General features: G+C 35.5%; 1 protein-coding gene across 3 annotated transcripts in view; it reads left to right on the forward strand.

Annotated features, from left to right (window-relative positions):
• Window positions 1–25335, forward strand: part of LOC134751577 (zinc finger protein rotund-like) — a 243087-nt gene that overhangs the window by 65245 nt on the left and 152507 nt on the right. For 2 of the 3 annotated variants that reach the window (XM_063687050.1, XM_063687051.1), the window contains exon 4: window positions 21644–21724. The exons of the other annotated variant lie outside the window; for it this stretch is intronic. In XM_063687050.1, the coding sequence (XP_063543120.1) occupies window positions 21644–21724 (81 nt within the window). The remainder of the gene's footprint in view (window positions 1–21643; window positions 21725–25335) is intronic. 3 annotated transcript variants of the gene reach the window in all.

Consider the following 25335-nt stretch of genomic DNA (forward strand, 5'->3'; position numbering starts at 1 on the left):
ACTTGCACGTTCCAGGGTTAGCCAACTAACTCGGAGTTAACCATTTATACAGGGTTAAAATGTACTGTTAACTCCGCCCGACCCGGCCTGACCCTTGTATTCTTATACAAACTATACTAGTTTTTATCGAGGGCCCGGATTAGCGAGGTCCTTCCGTAGTAATTTGATTAGATTTATTTATATAATAATTATAATTTTTTAGTTTTTCTTGATTACTAATCAATTGCAACATTGCAGCCACCGTTGCAATTTCACAGGCTCAGCTCACCCTCCATCTTTTTATTTATCATTCCATTATCCAGCCCACTGCAGTCATCAAAACATCGTTAGGGTTATCACTTACAAAATATATTGCCAATTTTTTTGTCGTAACTCAAAAAACTGACTTTTGTCGGCGATCGTTTTCTTTATTGTATTTTGATATGTCAATGCGGTATTGTTACTTTTTGTTAGTTTTTTGTCTATAGAAGTGCGAATGTCTTGGGGTACCTAAAGAAAAGCAATTAATTTTCTAAAGTTTTTTTTTGATGTCTTTGTTAGTTGCTTGGTAGAAATACAAGACATGAATCCTCTGTTTAATTTTATAAATGCAATGGTTTGGATGTAGATAAATACGTTACTTGCTTTGTCACGACGTGTCTTTTCAATGTATATTTAGTAAAATTTAAATTTGTGGGTAAAACCATGCATATTATATCACAAAATAGTTAATGAGTATGATCATTTTCCTTAATTGAACCTATTGACTGATTTTAAAAGCAAAAGACACTAATCCAGAATTGATTTTACAAAAACATTCTAAGCAGTTATTTAAAAAATTACAACGTTAATTTCGTTAATGATTCATGTGTCAGAAAAAATATTTCCTAAAAGCTAAGTTAAATAAAGCGGGGGCCGTAGATTGGTTTATTTAGTACGTACTAAAGTTTTTAGGTACTTACAATATGTATTTGTCCATTTGATATATATGTCCTGGTAACGCAAAGTAACGAAATTTCAAACCACACTAACTTAAAATTAACTTTATTTAATAGATCAATTGACTTTAAATGATAAATAAATTAACGGTTAAGAAAAAGCTAATGTTGAGCAAGAAGTAGCTACTTTTTATACTTTACTATGTTAATTTATTTCATTGTTTGCATAATTACATAATCAGTGCTTCAATGAAACTTAAGTGTAGGTAGTTTATTACGCTAGTGTACTCATAAGTACATTTTTTTAAAATATGTATTTATAAGTAATTTACCCACCGTAGGTATGTAAAAAATGTGTATTGTATGCTAGTGTTTTGAACCCGTTGCTACGTCCATTGTCTAGCTGTACCTATTTTGGCCTTTTCAAAAAACTTGCTGGAAAACTCCAACCCATTTTTTTGTACAGGACTTCCACCTTTTGAAGCTAATTAAAAGTTATAAAGTACACAGTTATAATTAAATTATTAACTGAAATAAGTAAGTTTTTTTTATCGCGTATATATATCTCTTTACTTGAAAATAATTGTAGTGTATAACTAGCCTTATGAACCGATTTTGCATGTACAACCAGCCTTAAAGTTTGTAGTCTATGATTGTTCATTATTTTAGTATGTGGGTATTTTTGCACTTTGTAATTTTTCCTCAGTCACCCGTTGACCACGAACGCTGTAAAGGGTTCGAAACGTCGGGATGTATTATAAATTCAATAAACGCGATATAATCCGTTTTCATAGTTTTATTTCATGAGTAACTATCGCGGTAACCGAAGACAATATTTTGAAATAAGTAAGTTAAGTTGTAAGTTCTACTAATAAAAATATTCATTCATTCATTCATAGATTTCATATACTAAAGAAAAAGTGAGCAAGCCCTTCGGTGGCCGGTTGGCCTAGTGGTCAGGGCGTTAGGCACGTAAGCTGAACACGCCGGTTCGACACGTTTGAACGGGAGGGCTTGGTCACTTTTAATTTACATACACTTTTATTTTAAACACAAATCAAAATATTTATGAATATAATTTGATTTGTTTCTCAGTTGTAATATTCAATGGTTTATAATAACGTATTATGTAACTAGAATTTAACGATGTACTAAGGATAAATGGGTTTGAACTTCCTCGAATTTTTTTCTTATGCAGGACAAAAACCGTTGATTTTTTCTCACGTCTCTTAATTTGCATACCTCTGGGAGAAACTAGATCATTTTTTAACATTAAGAAAAAAGATCGCGCATCGTATACTAAATAGACAAAACCTGTTTAGCTATTCTGAACGCATCATTACTGCTAGCAAACCGCTTTAAATTTACTGCCAATTAATTGAACTATCATCCTTATCACTTAGATATTAAGGAATACCTTTAAATTCGTGACCGATAGATAGAATTTGTCACCCTTTTATTTTCACAAAGTACTCGATTCAATGAAATTCCGTCACCCGCGGCGTCGCAAAAGTATGCAAAATAGTATGTGGACAACCCTAGTTTTCCCATACGCAGTCGCTTGAATTTCAACTTTAATACTAAGGGAATAAAGTGCGATTCATGTTGTAATTTTAATGCAAGGGAGTGCAGTTGAAGTTGAAATCTTATGATTAAAAGGTTAAGGTAGTTTTTCGATTGTACTCTAAAGACTAAGTGAAGTATCACGGATTAGGTAAATGTATCGACATACTTGACATTAAGGACATACTTTGATTAATCATTTCCTATATTTAATAGGGCAAATGGAAGCATTTAGTTCTGTTCTCGGGTATTTGAAAGGGCATGCAAATTTGGTCATTAAAAGTGCATTTTTTATTAAAAATAAAACATGTGGTTAGAAATTCGTGAGAAAAAATAGACAGTATATTCGAGCAAGTTATAATAGTATTAAGATTGAAACTAATCTTTATCGAAAGATAGAGAGTTAGGACTCGACACGGGACTTAAACAACTCGGAAGTTAGTTTAATTAGCGCAAAGTCTCGTACAACTCGAGTTATTCAAATGTGGACTTAAAAGACTGGACTTCCTACCAACACTATGGCAGTCAAGTAATCACTGTATAAAATTTAGTGTTACATTCGTTTAGTTTCGGTAACTTCGCTCATGATATAACTGATCAATTATGTGTTTTCGGATGTAATCGATATCAATATTTATTATCTTGTGGGTGTTTGCAGTTCTCTTTCGTTTAGAATGTAATACTGTATTTTATTTATTTAATATTTGTCTCAGCACAACTTCGAAGAAACTTTTGTACTTAAAATAAGTTACTCGTCATTTTATTGAACACAACATTTATTTATTTATTTATTTATTTAATACAATTCTGGTTAAACGGCATTACAGCAAACACCAATGCGCCGAGAAACTTAACCTAACAGAAAACTTCATTTCCAGAAAAATATAGTACAAAAGTAGGTACAAGATACAAAATACACAGGAAGAAACAGAAATAACACCTCACATAACATAGTATTATACACCGACTGTGGAAGGCCTATCATCGATCGTCTCACAATACTTCAGACATTCACGGTACACAGTCGTCCATCTCCATGCAAACAAATCACAATCAGGTGCTGACGTCAGGAGCGCATAGATAGAACATAGATTAAGATTAGTGTAGTTTGCGTTACTTAACTTAATAATTTTTGATAATTACTAATTTGAAGTTAAACCACCTTTTCACATTTGTATGTACCTAGTATAATCTGTCCTAATTTTCATAGCATACAGTATGTTCCGGTTCAATCTAGAGTATATCATATCAAAGGATTTGGGTATATCTTTACTAGATTTCATGCAAGCCTCATCAAGAATTATTTCAATCTATTTACAATATATATTTATTGTATGCCCCATACCCTATTCCTTTACCCTTCTGCCTCTCTGTATTCCTTTTCAACAAACTTAAACTCCTTATAATTCCTATGAACATATGACCTTTTAAGATTAAATATTTCTTCAAGTCATTTGTCTCAACTTTCCGCTTGATTAAAGAATAATTTATTCCCCATTTAATTATTCTCTCCATTATTCAGCCCAGGTGCGATATGACTGATAGTTTTTGAATATGCATGCATGTTTGAACTTCTGGTAGCCTAAAGCGATTTGCTCCGCTATTATTGTTTGGTATTAACATGTGAACTGGTTTTTGTAACGATGGATAATGTCTTTACTGAATAACGTTAGCTGTTACTATTAAGTTTTTAAAAATAACGCTCTGGCAAAACTAATTAACAATGTACTTAAATAAAATGAAAGCGTTTCCATTTTCGTAATTTTTGTTCCTAAATATTAACAATGTGACGTTTTCAAGCAAAAGGTACCACATTGTCGCTTACCGTAAGGACGAAATTTGCTTGTATCTTTATACGAATAACCTGCCAGAGCGTCCTTATGGCAAGCGACAATGTGGTACCTTTTGCTCGAAAACGACACATTTGACTCTGAAAGACTATTTAAGTACATATTATGTAGCATATTTCGATGGGAATTTTGACTTCACACCAATTGTCCAAGTAAGATTGTATTACTTTTATATTTTGTGACAATAATGATGACTGTGCAAAATCCTTAGTGCCTCAAAGTAACCTGTAGAAATAATACGTCTTGTAAAAATGTTCTGTTTATCTAATTCCGTAAAATCAATAAGATAAAAAGCCCAGAAACCACGTTTATCCCAAATTAATTCACACGTCCTTGATAATAATTACAAAGAAAACAAACGCGCATCATTAACACCATCAATCATTAGCACCCAAAATCATTCCCAAAACAATAGTAGCAATATCATTGCACCAAGGAAATTGGGCGCGAACGAGGGTGTCCACGATTAATCCGCCAAATTAGGACAGTCCCGGGTAAAATCGATTAGCCGGCCCAAATTCAAGGGACCGGCAATTCGCAGAGACGCTGCGGCTCGACCAAGATAAACATGCTTTTTTTTTCGTTACGGCAAAGACATTAAGCAAGGATAGTGGGGTGACCATGAGTTGGTGGATTTTGGGATTCGGTTAGATCGATGGTGATTGTGGAGTTTTAGTGCGTGAAAAGTAAAGTTTATACGTGTATATATATATATATTGTAGGTTTTACTTAGGTATAGGAATTTAATTTGTGTTCAAATAACATTTTTTATAGAGCTAATAAGTAGATACTATAATTGCGATCATGACGTAGGTCAAATCCTTCAAGAAAACCGGCGTTATTTTTTGTGGACAATATTAACTTAATAATATAGCCTCTTTATTCCTTAATAAACAAACATAATTTACAGTTTCATTTCTTAATAATTAAAATTTAAATTTCATTTCATGCATTTCTATATCTTACATAATTAACATTCCGAATTTACATTTCCATTTCATAGTTTAGTTTAATATATATATATATATATATATATAATTTTTTTTTTTTAATTTTACTTTTTTTTTACATTTAGTACATTTTTCTTTACACAGAAAAATATATATATTAATAAAATGCACATTATTATTATTATTATTATTATTATTTTTTAAATGATTATTTAAGGACCTCTCTACGAGTAAAGGCCTCCTCCATATCCTTCCAAGTATCTCTATCCGTTGCCTTTGTAATCCAGTCCTTTCCAGCAGCTCTAACTATCTCGTCTGCCCACCTCTCTTTCGGTTTTCCACGAGTTCGGTTACCGAGTGGTCCTGGCCACGTAGTTACTTTATTTGCCCATTTGTCCTTGCTCATTCGTGCCACATGGCCTGCCCACTTCCATTTTAGTTTTCTACAGTGTTGTAAGGCGTCTATTACGTTTGTTCTCCTTCTTATGTCTGTATTACGTTGCCTGTCCTTCCTGTTTATTTTCAATATACTTCGTTCCATGGCTCTTTGACATGTCTGTATTCGATTTGTTGTGTAGTTACTGTAAATCCATGTTTGGCTGCCGTATGAGTAATATTAACTTAACTCATACTAAAACAAACTTTTATCCACGTGCTAAAATATGATGGGAGGACTACAATTTTCAAAGTACGACGCAAACATTTTTTGATTATATTTTTAGATATTATTGATACCTAGGTTGGTTATTACACCTTATTAGGTAATACCTTATATGAAGCGTACTTGTATTGTATACAATTCAACCCAAGTCCAGTTGAGAATCTTTGTAATGAGCTCTTGTATCAGAGATGACCAATGTCCTTTTTTGGGTCACTGAGCCGATATATTTAGTTAGTATTGAATAGTATTTCAACACCGGTATACTTTTATTTTAAAATTTTTAACTAGTCTGTATCTATACTCTTTTGAATATAGAAAATTTACGGCGAACAGCCTACCTTAAGTAATGTATGAAACTAGCCAATATTTTCATTGAAACAATATATATTTTATGTAAACGTCTTAAACCTATTGATCTATATATACACAGCTATTCCATTCCTTAAAACTACACATTCCTATAGAGTATAGAGAGAATACTGAAAATAACATAAACAAGACACATTTTACATATATACATTTACGTTTCAATTGTAAAACCACACTACGATTTAAACATAAAGCTACCGTCCCAAAACCACACATAATCCTTCGGCAAATCTTAAGATGGTATCTCAAGAAAAACCCCGTAACCGCAGCCACCCTACGATGTCATTAACGTTCAGAGAGGTCATTACCACGATGAGCAGAACCACCATTAATCTTGCGGACCGGTCTCCTGCCTGTCAAAATTGTGGCCACCGTACGATAGATATGTGTAGGCATTGTCTCACTTTAGCTTTTGTTTTCGGTCGCCCTAGTGATTGTGAGTTAATTTACTTAATTTCAAGTGAGTAATGTATTATGTAAGTGTGGATGACAGGGGCTGAATTTAACTGTTTCGGGTTAACTTTGTAGCTGAAAGGTGCAGTTATTGTGTAAGATTTGCATTCCATTCGGCGATAACCAATTTAATTTAATAACGATTTCACTAAATTGATTTTATAGTCATTAGTGTACAGTGAGGTTTTAAATTGCATGGAAGGTTCGAAATTGAATGGAGAAATTATGAATTGAATTCCATTCATAATTTCTCCATGCAATTTCGAACCTCACTGTACAGTCACTTGCATTATCTTGTACAATCGCTATCAGATATATCGGAGCAGCCAGTGCGCTCACAAATATCTGAACACGCCTCTATTGCTAAGACGCTAGAGTGCGTGTTCAGATATTTTTGAGCATTTTTATTATTAATAAAAGTAATAAGTTTTTCTCAATGTTAATTTTAAGAATTTTTGCGCACTATATGTATATTGGAGGAGGCCTTCACCTGCGGAGGGGTTCTTGCAGATTAAGCATTTTTTATAATCGCAAATAACTTAATTATAAATGTAAATCATAAATTAGAATTTAGTAATACATATTTTTAGTTATGTAAATCTGTTGTTGTAAGAAATAAAAGGTTTTTATTTTTTATTTTATTTTATTATATGTATATTCTTTAGGCTCTCCAAGTCATGGTTTGATTTAAGTGATGTCTAACAAATCAAGTACTCCTATACTTTTGTTAATACATACCCAGAATATATATATATATATATATTTTTAAATTATAAACTGATCGGCGATTGGCCCTAGTCACACCTGATGGAAAGTGAAGACAGGGCCTAAGATAGAGCTCACCGGTTCAGTAACAGCCTGTTCACTCTTGTTTTAAAGAAACCGAGGTCATATTGATATATTGAGGTGATATTGATCAAGAAGGAAACGAGACGAGAGGCAGTAATAAAAGTTTTTATTCGTTTACGACTAACAACTTTCGGCACCGGGCCCTAGAGTCCTGCAAAACTAATCGATCTGTATACTGTTGTCAACATATACACTTGAGAGCAATCAAGAAGTGTCACTTTATTAGGATTTTGTTATATGTGACGCTTTCAACCAAAAGGTACCACATTGTCGCTTATCTAAGATAGATATAACTCCGTAATAGATGGATACAGTCTAAGGAAAAAACGTGCCTCGAAAATAACGAAAATTTGATTCTCGATCTGAGGGCGCCACTAGTTTTGGCCTACTCTCATATAGAGGGCGTTGACTGTTTCGTTTGTTATTTATAATTTTAACGCATATCAGTGAAAGAACATGGGTCAATATCATATAAAAATAATTAATGCAAATAAAAAAATCATTTATCCATATTTAAATACATTTTAACGTATTTTTATAAATCTTCATTTTTAGTTTTAAAGTATGTCGATAGATGGCAGTGAATTTACAGCGGTTACAAAATTTACTATGACTGTACGGCTCTATCTTATTATATCCTCTTTGTCTATAAGGTTGATTTCTAATTGAAGCTATATGGAAATAGCGCCCTACTGACAAGCGACAATAGGTACCCTTTTGGTTGAAAATGGCACATATAAAGTACACTAGACTTATATTGACCGGGATATAGACCGTGATTACACTGATTACCTAAATATCGGGGATTATTAAATATCGGGAGCTCGAAAACAATACAAAAGGTAATCACGGTCCATAACCCGGTCAATATGTCTAGTGAAACTAACCGTAAATCATTCAAAACTTTTATAGTACAGCCAAGTGTAAAAATATTGGTGCATACAACTTACTCGAAAGTATGTCCAATAGTTCTTAATTCGCTGATATAAGAACTATGGGACATATTTTTGAGTATGATGAGTGCACCCATATTTTTACACTTGACTGTACCCGGTTTATAGTGCTTCTTAGTGGTAATATATCCAGACAGCTCAACATAAATTCTTAGTTGTTGAAACTTAAGACAAGTTTTTAAGTTCATTTAGAGTCCGTATACGATATTAGCTTAAGATAATATATACATATGTACTATATTATTCACCATTCATAAGTGCTTGTTGCTACATGAATGAAGTATATTTGAACTATGAACTATTGTGTGAATTTTGCTTATTTTGTTGATTTTTAGGGTTCCGTACCCAAAGGGTAAAAAGTTAAAAACGGAACCCTATTACTAAGACTCCGCTGTCCATCTGGCCGTTTGTCCGTCTGTCTGTCACCAGGCTCGGCTCATGAACCGTGATAGCTAGGCAGTTGAAATTTTCAATGATGAGTCTGTTGCCGCTATAACAACAAATAAGTATTAAAAAGTACGGAACCCTTGGTGCGCGAGTCCGACTCGCACTTGGCCGGTTTTTTTAAATAAATAAATAAAAAAATTATTTATTAAGGTATAAACTCATTTCATTCTAAATTAAGATTACAATTACAATTATTATTTATTCAAATTACACTAGACTGTACACTATGGGTACTAAGATTAAAAAGATATAAGTGAAACCTTACTCTTACAATAGCATGTTTCGCTCATAACAATGCTGTTTTAACAATATTTCAGTTTTTTTTTTTTATGCACATTATACACAGTTATTTCATTATAGAGTTAGTAAGTGTGATAAAATTAGATAAAAAATATCCAAAATCGAGCAGCCAACCAAATCTACAAAAGGGGCAAGATATCTATTTTAAATTGTATGAAACTTACCAATATTATACATATCTGACGATTTATTTGTAAGTTCAACTAAGTGTAAAAACGCACTGCTTAAAAACCATTACAACACCTTTTATTTTATGTCATAAATTTGATAAAACACCTATAAATATTGTCTCTATTAAATATTGTGAAAGAGTCATTGTACTTATTTCTTACAAACATATTACGTTTTACCACCGACAAGTATCAAGAAACAGAATGCCTTTCTTCAATTAAAAACATGGCAGTTTACTTCTTATTTCCATTTAATAAAGTCATAAAATTGCTTGAGCATTTACGGTTACATATGTCATTTTATATAAGTGTATTATAGACAAAAACATTGACGTTTTAGAGAAATAAATCATTAAAATATCGACTTTATGGACTAGGTCTGTAAATTAAAATTTCAATGACAGTAGTTGTAAACAAATTTCATCATAAACAATTTCAATTGAGTTCATAACACACTGTATTATTGGTGTCGTAAATATCAACCCTCCTAAGTTAACCCGTTAAGGGAAGGAATGCCTTTGTGACATTGTGGTTCTTAAGACTTTTGGCGTTAGGGTTAGGGTTTCGGTTTGCAAAGGGGTTACTTATACCTGTCTTGAGAATGTTTGGTTTGTACTTGGTTTTAATAAATACTTTAAATAGTCTTGGTCTGATGGGAATAGGCTAAGGACTTTGACATTTTTTATTTTATTTTAATACGAATTACAAAAAGTTATTTTTAGGACACTGTTTCTGTTGTGAATTAATTTATTGTTTTTTAAATCAACTTATAAAATGGCTCTTTTGCCCGTGACCTACAAAGTTTTACAATTATTTCGTGGATGTTATGTAGTCTATAATATTAGTAGGATATAAATTATTTACTCGTAATTTAATAAATAAAAAGAGACAAAATTGTAATCAAGCTTAAGAGGCCGTAGTCGATTTTGGAGCAAAAATTTTAAATTGATACATTTAGTCGTTGAAATTATACTTGTTTTGTTACGTAATATCTAAATAACAAGTATTGGTTTCTATTAGCACGTTTTCTCATCTTGCCTTTTAATAATGAGGTCGCGAGCGTGCTTCACCGGTAATATGTGAAGAGAATGGGCAGTTTTTAAAAATTCATCAAAAAATTATGGTGGTAAATTATACAAATTGATGTATAAGAATAGTTTCAGCAAATGTTGTAGATTGTTCAAGTATCCAAATTACGTTGAAATTAAGTCGATTTTTCAGAGAAATTGTAACTTGTTTTGAAGTAATTTCTGGAGAAAATTGAATTCGTTTAACTTTCATTTCCTCGAACTCTAAGTCATATAACAAAAATGTAATCTGATAAAGGCCAAGTACAGAATATGTGTAATACAAATTTACCATTTTTAGCAGTCCAAACTTTACGAAATTTACAAATAAGAGCGACAAAATCAATGCTTTACGCGCGTTTACCTAAACGTCCTTTAGAAAAAATATCATTACTAATTTAGTGAGTCTGTTTTCAAAAAATTGATCTGATAAAAGGCAAGATAAGAAGACGTGCTAATAGAAACCAGTACTTGTTATTTAAATTTGGTAACAAAAGGTGTACAATTTCATCGAAGAAATCTATCAATTTTACATTTTTGCGACTAAAATCGACACCGGCCTCTTAAGACGCCCATTAGTTTCTTTTAAGCAACACACTTTTATTTACACTGAAATTTTTAATATTTTTTTATTATTTTTAACTTTATCACTACTTAAGGGATAACTCATGTCAAACTATCAAAACTACTCATTCCTACTATACTAAGGACCACGGTATGAGCCATCATTTAATTCTTATAACTCGGGTGACAACATCATTTTAACTCTGAAAGGGCCGCCTCTCTCATCCTTTTTTTATTCATATTTGTCATCATCTTTTTAAGCTACCGTACAGTTAGATTAAGAAAAAAACTATAGAAGACACTCTTTGTTATTTTTTTAGGTGCTTGAATAGTCAATGGTTATTAGAAAAGGATTAAAATGGGGATTAAATACTTTAAAATGTTTGCACGCAGGTTTTTTTACTACATAGCTGTTCACATCGTTTCTTGCCAAGTTGTTTTAAAAGGTAGTTAAAATTTTCAAATCTTAAAACCCATATCAGCAGTCATTTTAGACGAGTTTTGAAAAAAGTCTACATGATTTTAAAGGGTCGGCAACGCGCATGTAATATCTTTGGTGTTGCAGTCGTCCATAGACTACGGTGACTGCTTACCATCAGGCCGTATACTTGTTTGCCACCGACGTGGTATTAAAAAATGTATGAAGTACATATTTTTATTCCATTTGCTATCGATTCCTTAAAATGTGTGAATTGTTTGACCTAGATATTTTTGCCCGACTATGCAAAGTATGTTTATTTGTATGTACTTTTCTGGAGCGTCAGAATTTACTAAACTTAGAAAAAGTTTCAATTAAATTGTTTTATGAAGGGATCGGGGTTTTGGATGCCACTAAAATAGTAATATGGTAACGCCTTTAAGCCCGCGATATCCTTTCAACTGTTCGAAAACAACGCTGTATTAGCGCAGATAACGTATTTATAAAATATACAACATTAAATAAGCGTTATTGCGGTCATTCACCCCTAGTGGCAACCAAAACCCAGATTACATTTTTATTTGACTTCAAGAGAAGTATGGTAAACTAGCATTATTTGGTGACACGCCTAATTCGGTGAGACAAGTTTTGAAGCATGACACCCAGGAAAGCTAGTGAATTAGGGCCTTTTAAATGGAACCTCAAGGCTTCACGGCTTCGGCGGCTTTGCCGTGAGGCCCATTTATAGGCCCTAATTCACTAGCTTTCCTGGGTGTCATGCTTCAAAACTTGTATCACCGAATTAGGCGTGTCACCAAATAATGCTAGTTTACCCTAGGTATGTTTATTATGGGAAAATTGTAGTCAAGTTTAAGTTTTGCTTGTTTATTCTGTTCTTTTACTTATTACTAGTTATTATAACGCCACTAAGAAAACGGAGACAACTATTCGTCCTACGTACCTACCTATAGACACACATTTTCCCCTTCGGCGTGAGTGTCCGTTTGAACCATTAAGTAGCAATGAGACGAAACAATCGCCTAACTGTAATACTGTTAATTACACCCCCGTGCCGGCTCGCTGCAACGAATTCAGGGGTCATATATTACAGTAAAAAAAAACTTAATTAAATACTATCATAGGGTTAAAATACGTTGACCCGAAAAAAATATGACAAAACGTATGGTAGAATAGTCATCACTGATTTTTTTAGAATGTTAAGTACAAAATTAAGGTAACTTTTCTTCAAACATTTTTATTCTATACGCATTCTCCCCTAAGGCGTGTGTCCATTTGAAGCGAAACCTGAATGAGACGAAACAATCGCCCGCTACTTTAATATTGTTAATTATACCCCGTGCCGGCTCGCTGCGACGAATTCAGGACTGTTAAAAATCTACAATGTCAAATTTTGAAGGGTCTACAATATAAAGTTTTGATGGTGTGAGGTTGAAGTGATTTTACTCTAGAGATGTTACTTATTGATGCAAATGCCAACAATATTGATATAATAAGCCAAAACTACTTCGGGGAGGTGAGTGATTTAAGTCTTAATACGAATTTAGTATTGGAACGCAGACAAAATTACACGTAACACGCTATGTGCATTTAGTTCAGTGTTTTGGATGCTAAGTATAAATACTTTAGTCAACTTTTTACATTTGATATATAAAAAATGGTGTAAGTAGGTAGTTTATTTAGGTGTACTTTAAGGTTCGAAAACAATACAATGTTATTTATTACCAAAAGTAGAGTACATGACAAATTTTAAGTATTTCGTTGAATTGGGACTGGCTATTATCACTAAAATGATTTCTTATAGACAACATTAGCTTACCAATAAGTGTTTTAATACATATTCATAGAGTATAATCAAAGGTCATTCTTGATACCGTGTCTGATTAGGATAATACAACATGTCATGGAACATGTTTCCCCTCAGAGCGTGAGTGTATGTAGGTATGGCTACACCATTAACCGTCAATGAGACGAAACAATAACGCGACCAATCACCCGCTACCGTAATAATGTTAATTATACTTGAGTACCGGCTCGCAGTGACGAATCGTTGCGTTTTTTTTTTAACGAATGCTACCTCGTAGCGACGAACGACGTATCGATCTTAAAATTAGAGGGGACAATAACGCGACAGATAACCGGCGCCCTCTATTTTGTTTGTATGAAACATATCCTAGATGGATTCGTTGTTATATAATATATTAAAACTAATTTGATGTATTTATATGTTCGAGTCTCACGGGAGATTTATAGTTAGAAGCTTAGAGATTTTAACAACTGGCTAAACTGTACATCGATTAGCGGTTTTTCTTTGAAATTGGGCTTCCACTAGAAACGTAACATGACATGACATTACGAGATACGTTTTTTTATAGTAACTGCCAAAAAGCGTTGACAGTTACTTTAAAAAGCTCGTATCTCTTAACTTCTGTGCAGGGAATGCAAAACCGGTTTTTATTTGTATGAAAATTTGGTTAATATTCGGTTATTAACCGATTTTTCCATACAATAAAAATTCGGTTTTGCATTCCCTACTTCTGTGGTGCATTACATTGAGGGCCGAATTGTTTTGTATGTTTAATATTTTCGTTGTATTTTTTTTAAATCTCAATATACTTCTTAGGTCCTATGCTAACCACTTCACTTGGGTCACTTCTGGATGAGATTAGCTCAGGACCGGGACAAGTGGCGTACTGGAAGAGAGGCCTATGCTCAGCAGTGGGCGATAAAAAGCTAATATGATGATGATGATGATGCTAACCACCGTTTAAATATTCGCCCGTATTGTATTTACACAATGTATTTATAATATTCGGCGTATAGAGTCCGCAGGGCCCTGCCATCCATCTCGGGCGGCGACAGGACATCTCGGCCCATCACGGTAATTTGCTTCGTGCACAATGCTCGAGTGTAGGAATTGCAACCTCCTTAGAAAAGAATAAAGAAAATAGTCAATAATGTAGATTAAGGTATACAAAAACCGGCCAAGTGCGAGTCGCACTCGCACACCGAGGGTTCCGTACTTTTTAGTATTTGTTGTTATAGCGGCAACAGAAATACATCATCTGTGAAAATTTCAATTGTCCAGCTATCACGGTTCATGAGATACAGCCTGGTGACAGACAGACGGACAGACGGACAGAGTCTTAGTAATAGGGTCCCGTTTTTACCTTTTGGGTACGGAACCCTAAAAAACGTACAACCGAATTGACAACCTCCTCCTGTTGAGATTTGGAAGTCGGTTAATAACATGGGTGAAAATATCAAAATATATTTACAAGATATGTAGTGGTACTACGTAAACGAAATAATTTACTAGCTTAAATCTAAAATATGCCCTTGAGATGTACCAAGGAAGCTGGCGGCATTTCCTCGCTGTATCGCAATGCTGATACGTTGTGCGTGGAAGCCGCCAGCTCTTCGGTCACCAGTTGGGTGAAATAGTGTAAAATATTATTGCAGCACTTGTGGAAAAAACCGGCCAAGTGCGAGTCTGACTCGCGCACGAAGGGTTCCGTACCATTACGCAAAAAACGGCAAAAAAATCACGTTTGTTGTATGGGAGCCCCACTTAAATATTAATTTTATTCTGTTTTTAGTATTTGTTGTTATAGCGGCAACAGAAATACATCAACTGTGAAAATTTCAACTGTCTAGCTATCACGGTTCATGAGATACAGCCTGGTGACAGACAGACGGACAGACGGAGTCTTAGTAATAGGGTCCCGTTTTTACCCTTTGGGTACGGAACCCTAAAAAAGGGCCCAGAGATTTTATGGTAAGTTGATTGACATGCCAAGCTAGAGTTGAGTTGAAATACCAGTATCACGGTCAAGGAATAAGATTTCTGTACAATTTCGTAAGTACCTTGGCACAGTGACAATAATCACATTGATTGTTAGTGTGAAAAAGTACCGATAGCTAACGAAAACTTTTTTTTTCACTATTAAAATATAAAGATAAACAGCAGTCACAAGCAAATCACAAAAGTAGTGTTAAACTAAGGCGTTATTATGGCTTAAAAGTGATGATAACTTCAAGACAACCGTACGTTGACTTTTTTATACCACAACGGTAGCAAACAAGCATACGGCCCGCCTGATGGTAAGCAGTCACCGTAGCCTATGGACGCCTGCAACTTCAGAGGTGTTACAAGCGCGTTGCCGACCTTTTAAAAACCTGTACACACCTTTTTTGAAGTACCCCAAACTGTAGACCCTCGGGAAAACCTATACGTACATATGTGGCTACTTCACGAGCACGAGCAGTCCACTTCGTCTTTAAATACACGTCCATATCCATAAACCACGCATCACACGCGCGAATCTATCAACGTCATGATAAGCGCGCGATTTTAGATACACGCACTTTTCACATGTTTCATCAAGGAGAATCCGCCAAGAACCATGAAAAGACATTGTTAAATAGCTCCTAATGTGAAATTTAACTTGTTATGCGAATAAAATAAGTTAAATAAGTTAGTGACGTCACAAAGTTTGTGACCCCCCTCCCCCTTATCACAACATGTCACATTTTCTTCACCCCCTCCCCCCCTAAACGTGTGATGTAATAATTAATAGATGACCCCTTAGCTAGTTCCCCAGTTGCACTAAACCACAGATCAGCAATGAAACAGCAGAATAATCATATTGCTACCTGTTTTCCCAGATCATAGGATTTTAGGATTTTATTGTATGTGTCATAGGGTTTTATTCAAGTGACTTAAAAAAATGGGTCCCCAATGACGCATCCGTCAACGTCAGGGCGACGCCTTCAGCTTAGCGTCGTTATACGGAATTACTCCGAGCTCGCTTAATGTGGCCACATCTGAATCTTCAGAAGCTTTTGGTCTTGAAATTTGGCAAATTTTATGACTAAAAAAAATTTTAAGAACCTTAAAAAATAATATTAATTTATCTTCGGTTACCGCGATAGTTACTCATGAAATAAAACTATGAAAACGGATTATATCGCGTATATTGAATTTATAATCCACCCCACGTTTCGAACCTTAAAAAATATTAACCGCCGTGTCAAACACAAAAGCAGTTATCCAGACGCCACGTCACCGAAGTGTTAAAACTGAAATTGAACTTTATGCATATGCATGTAGGTCTATGTTGCTCTGTCGTCTATGACCAATTAATCGGTCTTTGGCGTTGAACCTACGGTGCGTAGATATATATCGGTCATTGGCGTCCAAAAGGTTGTCACATATACAATCGGGTCTAACGCAAATTTATTTTGTTACCTTTATTTACCGACATTTCGACCAGTGAAACCTGTGTCGATGGTCGATGGCGACTGTGTAGCTTAGAATTGTAGATGTTTCTGCGCTTTTGTCTTGTAAAGTATTATTTCTGCCCTCCGGCCGGAAAACGTCAAACTTCAGCTCGCTTTGCTAAACGAAGTTGCCGTTTTCCGGCAGAAAAATTGTATACAAGTGTCACCTCCTCCAGTGTCCTCGTCCAGTTAATAAGAAAGCCTTAGATATGTTTTCTGAGCCATTTCTTACTTTACATGTGATCTGAGATATTTAAGAACTTTTCTCAAAAATGGACGGCAAAGTCGACGTTGCCGGTTAAAAAGTAGGTCGCGAAGTGCGTTGTTTGTGGTCAGTCAAAAAATTAGAAAGTTAAAAACATTGCAGTCTCGATTTCGGGACTGCAATGTTGCATACAAATTCCATTATTTGTCGAGTTCCATACTTTTTAAACGTTGAAGTGGCCATATCAAATGCAGGCATAGGTCCATTAAACAGCCAAACAGATGATCAGTACTTATTATTATAATGTTGGTACCGCGACTATTTAGGTGTCTCGAATAGGTTGGCGTATTTTAGGCAGAAAAATACACTTCTATTTTTAATTAAAAAAATAAAACAGCGGCAAAGCAAATCTTTCTGTGAAAATATATACATAAGAACGGTGCTTCTGTAAAATATTTCTATTATATTTGTATTTATTGCGCCATTTTTGAGAAAAGCACTATATATGACTCGGCTGGAAGGCTACTTGCTGGCTTCGGATTCAATTAAACGGACTCCCAAGGTCGTCCGTTTAAAACGAATCCTCAGCATGAGCATTTTACGTTCGAAGTACGTTGTTTTTTTTACGATAAGCAATTGAAATTTTAGTTTAAATGAATTTGTTATACAATTTCCATTCTGATATTTGACTCTCCATTCTATACTTTTGCCTAGATTGTTAACTAAAACTACCCTTAAGAAATGCTATAAAAATGTATACTTGGTCATGTTTTAAAAAAACATGCATTTAACTTTCCTTGTATTCGAAATGAAAAGTAGAGTATTTAACTCGGGTGAAAGGCATCATTTTAGCCTCGGACTATTAACGCTCTCAATGCGTCCGAGCGCCAAACTACCTCGGCAGAAATGAGTGCCTTTCATCCCTTGGTTAACCATCTACTATTACTCTAGGTGTGTAGCTATGCTAACATTAACAAGCAGCACCGACAATTTTAAAACGCATAAAACCCAGTTATTGATTATCTATACAATGTTATTTCAGACCCGACAGCATAATATTTTACTACCCGAGACGTACGCGTGCGTGTGTGCAATGCCCGTGTATGCACACACACATAGCGCACACACGGGGGTAAGAAAAATACTCGTGTCTTGGGTTTTTCTTGGAGCTACGGGATGGGTGGAGACAGTGTTGGACTTTTATTTTTTGTTATTCTTTTTTTATCGGTGGCAAACAAGCATACGTGTGCAATGGAGAAGATGGACAAGGAGGGCCGACCCCAAGTAAATGGGAATAACGGTCGAGGAATATATATAGGTGGCAAACAAGCATACGGCCTGCCTGTTGTTAAGTGGTCACCGTAGCCCATGGACGCTGGCAACTCTTTATAAGAACCCCATACTGTTCACTATTAAAGCCTAGAGTCGAAGCGATTTGCACTAGTGAGGTAAAGTAGCACTGTAAAAAAAATTGCGGCACTTTTTATTTAGATTTTTAATACGTTTTTTTCATTTAATAACCTAACCAGCCCGAAGTATGCTTTTAATTGCTTGTAACGACCGGTCTGGCCTAGTGGGTAGTGACACTAGTGACCCTGCCTGTGAAGCCGATGGTCCTGGGTTCGAATCCCGGTAAAGGCATTTATTTGTGTGATGAGCACATATTTGTTCCTGAGTCATGAGTGTTTTCTATGTATATAAGTATGTATATACATAGAAAACACGCGTAGCGTCGCCTAGCACCCATAGTACAAGCTTTGCTTAGTTTGGGTCTAGGTTGATCTATGTTTGATGTTCCCTACTAATGATTTATTTATTTAATTACATAAATATATACATAACTATAATACACTACAGGCTTTATTTTTAATTTGAATCTATGTGTTATATTGTCAGTCTGCGATAGTTATTTAAGAAATAGAACAATGACATTCATTTCTGAATATATCTTCTTCTTCTTCTTCTTCCTCGCGTTATCCCGGCATTTTGCCACGGCTCCTGGGAGCCTGGGGTCCGCTTGACAACTAATCCTAAGAATTGACGTAGGCACTAGTTTTTACGAAAGCGACTGCCATCTGACCTTCCAACCCAGAGGGGGAACTAGGCCTTGTTAGGATCAGTCCGGTTTCCTCACGATGTTTTCCTTCACCGAAAAGCGACTGGTAAATATCAAATGATATTTCGTACATAAGTTCCGAAAAACTCATTGGTACGAGCCGGGGTTTGAACCCGCGACCTCCGGATTGAAAGTCGCACGCTCTTACCGCTAGGCCACCAGCGCTTCTGAATATATATAATTTAATAATGACTATTAGAGCCGTACTTTATAAATATTTTGTTAGTATACGAAACGTGTTTATATCACGTGAACCGGCATGAATCTGCAAATCAATTAAATTACGTATTAAGTCCTCAATCTACACTACCGTGGAGGCTAAACGCATATATGGGCGTTTAGCCAAAATGGTACAAGAAGGTGTACCATTTTGAGGGTTTTGGGTGGCATATATGTGTATGAGCTAGTGATGATGATGATGATGATGTCTAAATTGAAATCTAGGTTATGAACGCTATTTATTAACAACAGCAGATCATTAGCATTATGCTTTACAGAATGTGTATTCGTTAAATAATAATAGTTATAAACCATTTTATTAAAATTATAATTTAGTACTCCCTGTTAAATTATAGTTTAATTTCTGCGCCGTTTAAATCCTTAAATATCTGGAAGACCGAGCTTTGCTCGGAAAACATTTTAAAACTCAAAAATGCGCGTTTTCCCAGACAAGACCTAGCTAGATTGATTTTTATAAAACTCCCATATAGCAAATTTCATCGAAATCGTTAGAGCCGTTTCCGAGATCACCGAAATATATATAGATAAATAGATATATACAAGAATTGCTCGATTAAAGGTATAAGATATCCTTCTATAACATTGATTCTTCCTCCACCATGTTTTCAAATAAAAATAATTATATTAGTCATAAAAAATTGTCGTCTCCATTCCTTTCAATATCCCACCTTTACACGTATCCCCATGCATGCACACTCGCCTGCGTCACTCATACACCCGTCCCTCTCACACACACAGCGCTAGAGTGGGACGGCAACTCAGTTTCGGACCAACATTTTATATGTTAGCCGGGTCATGGATATAAAAATCGCTTTTCCTACATATATAAACGTATATGTCTTTTACGGTGGAAAATTCTCCAATAATAAAGAATTATTGCTATTGTAGAAGGTTTTAGTACATTATAAGGTTGTTGTTTCAATTATAGTTCTTTGTTTGGTCGCTAATAATATAGCAGCGGAAGTATTTGAGCAGGGGAGGAGCTCAAAATAATCTAAACACGACTTTACTGTTAAGAGAATAAGAGCGCCAGGTCAGATCATTCTGAATACCTGGGCCAATTAGTTAATTTTGCTGCTGTCTTTAGATACTTCTATATTAACTGTATGCACTTCCATATAAGCTTATAGCTTAATCTTACCTAACTTTTCTACGAAAACCTTACACCTGCGAAATAATCCATAAGTGTTTAATTTAGATTACATACTTCAGTAACTGTTACCTTTAGGCCAATTCGAAGGTACACTGATATCAGAATGACATCTAACTGATTTCATTCAGATATTGTGTATTTCGCTCGTACTTTTCCTTACACGTATTGGCGCAATAACTAAATAACATGAATCAAATCTCATTCCAATGTCAGTGTACGTTCGAATTGGCCTGATAGTGTTAAGCCGGATTCACATTAAATGTGTCGTGTCGTGTTGTGTTGTGTCGTGACGCATCAGAACGGGATTCCGTTTTATAAATTTAATATGGTTGCGTGCATCACACAAATGTGAACGCAATTATATTAAATGTATGAAACTGATTGCCGTTTTGATGCGTCACGACACAACACAACACGACACGACAGACAAATGTGAATCCAGCTTTACATGCGTATTGCTGATTATTCACAGAGGTAAAACACTTGAGACTTTTGGTGTTAAGCTCGTTGGAAACGGGAACAGTGTTGGGAAGCCAAGGCAATATTTAAAAATAGCACAATTTTTATACTTTTTAATATTTGTCGAAAGCTTGTGTGATGTGTAAATGTTGTGTGTGTTGTTGTGAAATAATAGTAAATATCTTATTTCATAATAAGGGTTCATTTAGGGGGTTTAGGGGTATTGGGTTTCATTGTTAGGGGGGTTTGGGGCAAAAACGGGACCCTATTACTTACTCTGTCCGTCTATCCGTCTGTCTGTCTGTCCGTCTGTCTGTCACCAGACTGTATCTCATCTACCGTGATTGCTAGACAGTTGAAATTTTCACAGATGAGGTATTTCTGTTGCCGCTATAACAACAAATACTCAAAAAGTACGGAACCCTCGGTGGGCGAGCCCGACTCGCACTTGTCCGGTTTTCTGAATACGCCAGATACTGTACAGTTATGTACTTGTTTTGTACAATAAAGTGTTTACTACTACTAAATTAATAAATATCTTTATTAATAACTTATATTTATATGTTTTTCAATATAAATAATAAACTCATTGCTATTAGTAGTTATTGTACTGAAGTAACAATATATTTGTCCAACAGCACTGCCAACAAAAAGATGGTCTGGAGTACGCCGCGTGGTCTCGGCCACGGGGCGTCATGGCCATCAAACAGGGCTACGAGGTATGGGCCATGGCCTCATAATAGCTATTTTTGTTAGATGTGGTTTTTACGTTTGTAGCTATTTTACTGTTTTACGCAGTATTTCGCCTCTTTTTGTTCGGCATGTACCTAGTGTTATGTAGTTATAATAAGTAGATAAACAATATAAACAGCAAAAGCAACAAAAAGATGGTCTGGGAGACCAAGCCGAGAGGCCACGGGCCTTCATGCATCATGGCCATCAGCTACGAGGTATGGGCCATGGTCTCTAAATAGTTGTTATTGTTAGCTATGTGTCTTTTATCTTTGTTTTAATATAGACTATATTAAAGAGATTTCATTGTGCTTTGGTGTATGTTGTTTTTTTTGTTTAAGTAGTATGTAGTGTGACGTAGCCATATAAGATATACGTAATCGTCATAAAGATGGTCTGGAGTAGGTAGATACGCCACGTGATTATAGACGTCATGGTCTTCAAACAGAGTATGACCGCTGAATAGCTAAATTTGGTTAGTTTGTTTTCCTATACATTTCCGAAAGTCGCTTTTCAATGTGCATTTGTGTACCTAGAGTAATTGTTTTACGCTTACGGTCTGGAGCACGTCGCTTGCGGGTTGCGGGCCAATTCGAACAATGATCTAGATATCCACTAGATATGAAACGAGATATTTAAGAAAGTCATAGTCAAATTTGACATATGTTATCTGGTGAAGTATATACATATTTACAATTGCAATTCATATGTGCGAAGATATCTGCAGTCTATTAATAAAGCCACTCATATCGCACACCAAGTTTTGACACGTTGCACTCCGCGACGGACGACGGGGGTGACAAAGCGCGTCATTTGACAACGTCCGTCGCAGCGACAAGTGACGCCCACGAGGCACGAGGGGCTTCTTTGTCATTTTTAGGACGTGTGTTTAAGACTCACGAAAAACATGCTTAAATTGTGGCTTTCCATTACAGAAGGGTCCTGCTTCAAGTGCAATAAGGTCCGTTTTATCTGAAATTCCAAGATAAATTCTGACAGAAAGGTTCTTATGGCACACGAAGCATAAGGCCCCTTCTCTGATGGAAAGCCACAATTACGTGAAACTTATCAATATCATGCACATTTACGTAGCATATAATTATAGGTACCTCTATAAGGTTGTGACACTTGTGACCCAACGTCTAATAACGTCCGTCCGATGACTGCTTCCCATCAGGCGGCTCGTCTGCTCGTTTGCTATCACATAAAATAAAATAAAACCCCAACCTTATAGTTGTAAATACCTACATATTATATAAGTGAATAGGTAGGTAATCTAAATACACTTATAATTCATTCTTCGCCATTATTCCGAATTAGGTCGAAAAACATCTTATTTACTATCTCAAGAGCCATTATTCCCATACTTTATCACAACCAGTATATTTGGCCCCCTATTTCTCTAAAATGTATAGAGACCTCGAGGCCATACATTATACTGATTTTTCCTAATGCGATATAAGTACTCAGCGATGGGAAGGCCACGTCAAAGTTGCCCATAACTGACGATAGATGGCGCCAAACTAAAGAATATATAAAAGAACGCCATCCTCCTATCAACTTCCAAAAAGTCTTATAAACTTAACCTCTTTGTTGCAAAAGCTGGTTTATGTACAGCTGATAAGGTTGAAAGTGGTGTAAGTGTGAGAGATGAGAAGTTAGGAAGGTTATATCAGTTTAAACGGTGTCACATAAAGTATGAGTATATTGTTGGCCGAATTTAGGGCAGATATATGATGGTATGTATGAGTTTGGGTGATAAAGTGCTGAAAAGAATATTGGTAGTTTTTATAAAAGTGGGTTAGTTTTAAATCTTACTACACGGGTCTCTATTGTTTGACATAATTATTGAAAGTCATAATGTAATGATTGTGATGTCACATCATCCAACACTAAAGTCTCACAGTCTATGTCTCGCTTGCTCCTTTATGAGATGGACTACAGGATCCCAAGCTGGTGGTAGAGAAAAGCCATCTTCCCTATTAAAGTTTGGATAAAGGAGCAAGCGAGACATAGACTGTGAGACCTTAGTGTTGGATGATGTTGGACATTCTGAGTATAATATGTTTTGAAAAGATGTGTCCCGCCGAGTTTGTTGCCGGTCCCAGATTGGGATACCCTCCTACAATTTAGGAGGGAATTAAATCTTCTCGGGTCCGTGGTGTAGGGTTGGAGCCGGCGTAGTTTTTTATCGCGTATATATATATATCTTTACTTGAAAATAATTGTAGTGTATAACTAGCCTTTAGTATGTGGGTATTTTTGCACTTTGTAATTTTTCCTCAGTCACCCGTTGACCACGAACGCTGTAAAGGGTTCGAAACGTCGGGATGTATTATAAATTTAATATACGCGATATACTCCGTTTTCATAGTTTTATTTCATGAGTAACTATCGCGGTAACCGAAGACGATATTATCATTAGTCATAATTTGGTTTTTCTCAGAAACGCGTAACTTTTCAGGATTGCCATAAAACAAACCTAACCTAACCTAACCTATCTATAGGATAACCCGAGGAAAATCCTGAAAAGTTAACGGTTTCAGAATTATGACTAATGATAATATGACAATCATTACATTATGACTTTCAATAATTATGCCACACAAAGGGACCCCCTTACTATGGCACAGTCAGCAATAGCGGATATGACTACGCATCAAAAGTATCTATACACTTACCAATTACAAATAAGGTTTATGAAAAGACTACCTTCTGAGACTTCGTCTGCACAGGACGATGATAATAATGATTGATAAAAACCGGCCAAGTGCGAGTCGGACTCGCGCACCGAGGGTTCCGTACGTTATAGCGGCAACAGAAATACATCATCTGTAAAAATTTCAACTGTCTAGCTATCACGGTTCATGAGATACAGCCTGGTGACAGACAGACGGACAGCGGAGTCTTAGTAATAGGGTCCCGTTTTTACCCTTTGGGTACGGAACCCTTAAAACTATCCCATACCCTTCCTCAGGCCTCAAACTATATCCATGCCTTTCACCTAAATCGGTTTAGCGGTTTAAGCGTGAAAAGGTAACAGACAGACAGACACCATCCAAGCAAGTTACACTTCACCATACAATATTTTTTATTTCCACACAACCTCAAACAATTCAACAAATTGACCACAGTCCAAAACAATTCAAAAACCTTTATAAATCATCAAACTATTCTAAACTTAACCCGAAAACGTTCAATCTTAATACAATATTATAAGCACTTATACCATTCTTGATATTATAGTTTCGTAATACGTAAATCAAACTAACCCTATTCTGCGACGGGTCAAATTAATTTTGCCGATAACGCCCTCTGGCGATGTGGTGGGAAATTTAATTTTCGCCGGCAGTTTGAGGGTTAAGAGTCATGATTGTAGTGGAAATTGTTTCTTAATTAAAAAGTTTAGGAGTGTAGGGGGAGGTTAACTGGAAGATATCTCTGATAAGTTCGCCTTTGTACCCTTGTGTTGTTTTCCTGTTTTATTGATCTTTTTAGGGTTCCATACCCAAAAGGGTAAAAAACGGGACCCTATTACTAAGACTCCGCTGTCCGTCTGTCCGTCTTTCCGTCTGTCCGTCTGTCCGTCTGTCTGTCA

The sequence above is a fragment of the Cydia strobilella genome, chromosome 22, assembly GCF_947568885.1.
Source record: "Cydia strobilella chromosome 22, ilCydStro3.1, whole genome shotgun sequence".
Taxonomy (NCBI): Eukaryota; Metazoa; Arthropoda; class Insecta; order Lepidoptera; family Tortricidae; genus Cydia; species Cydia strobilella.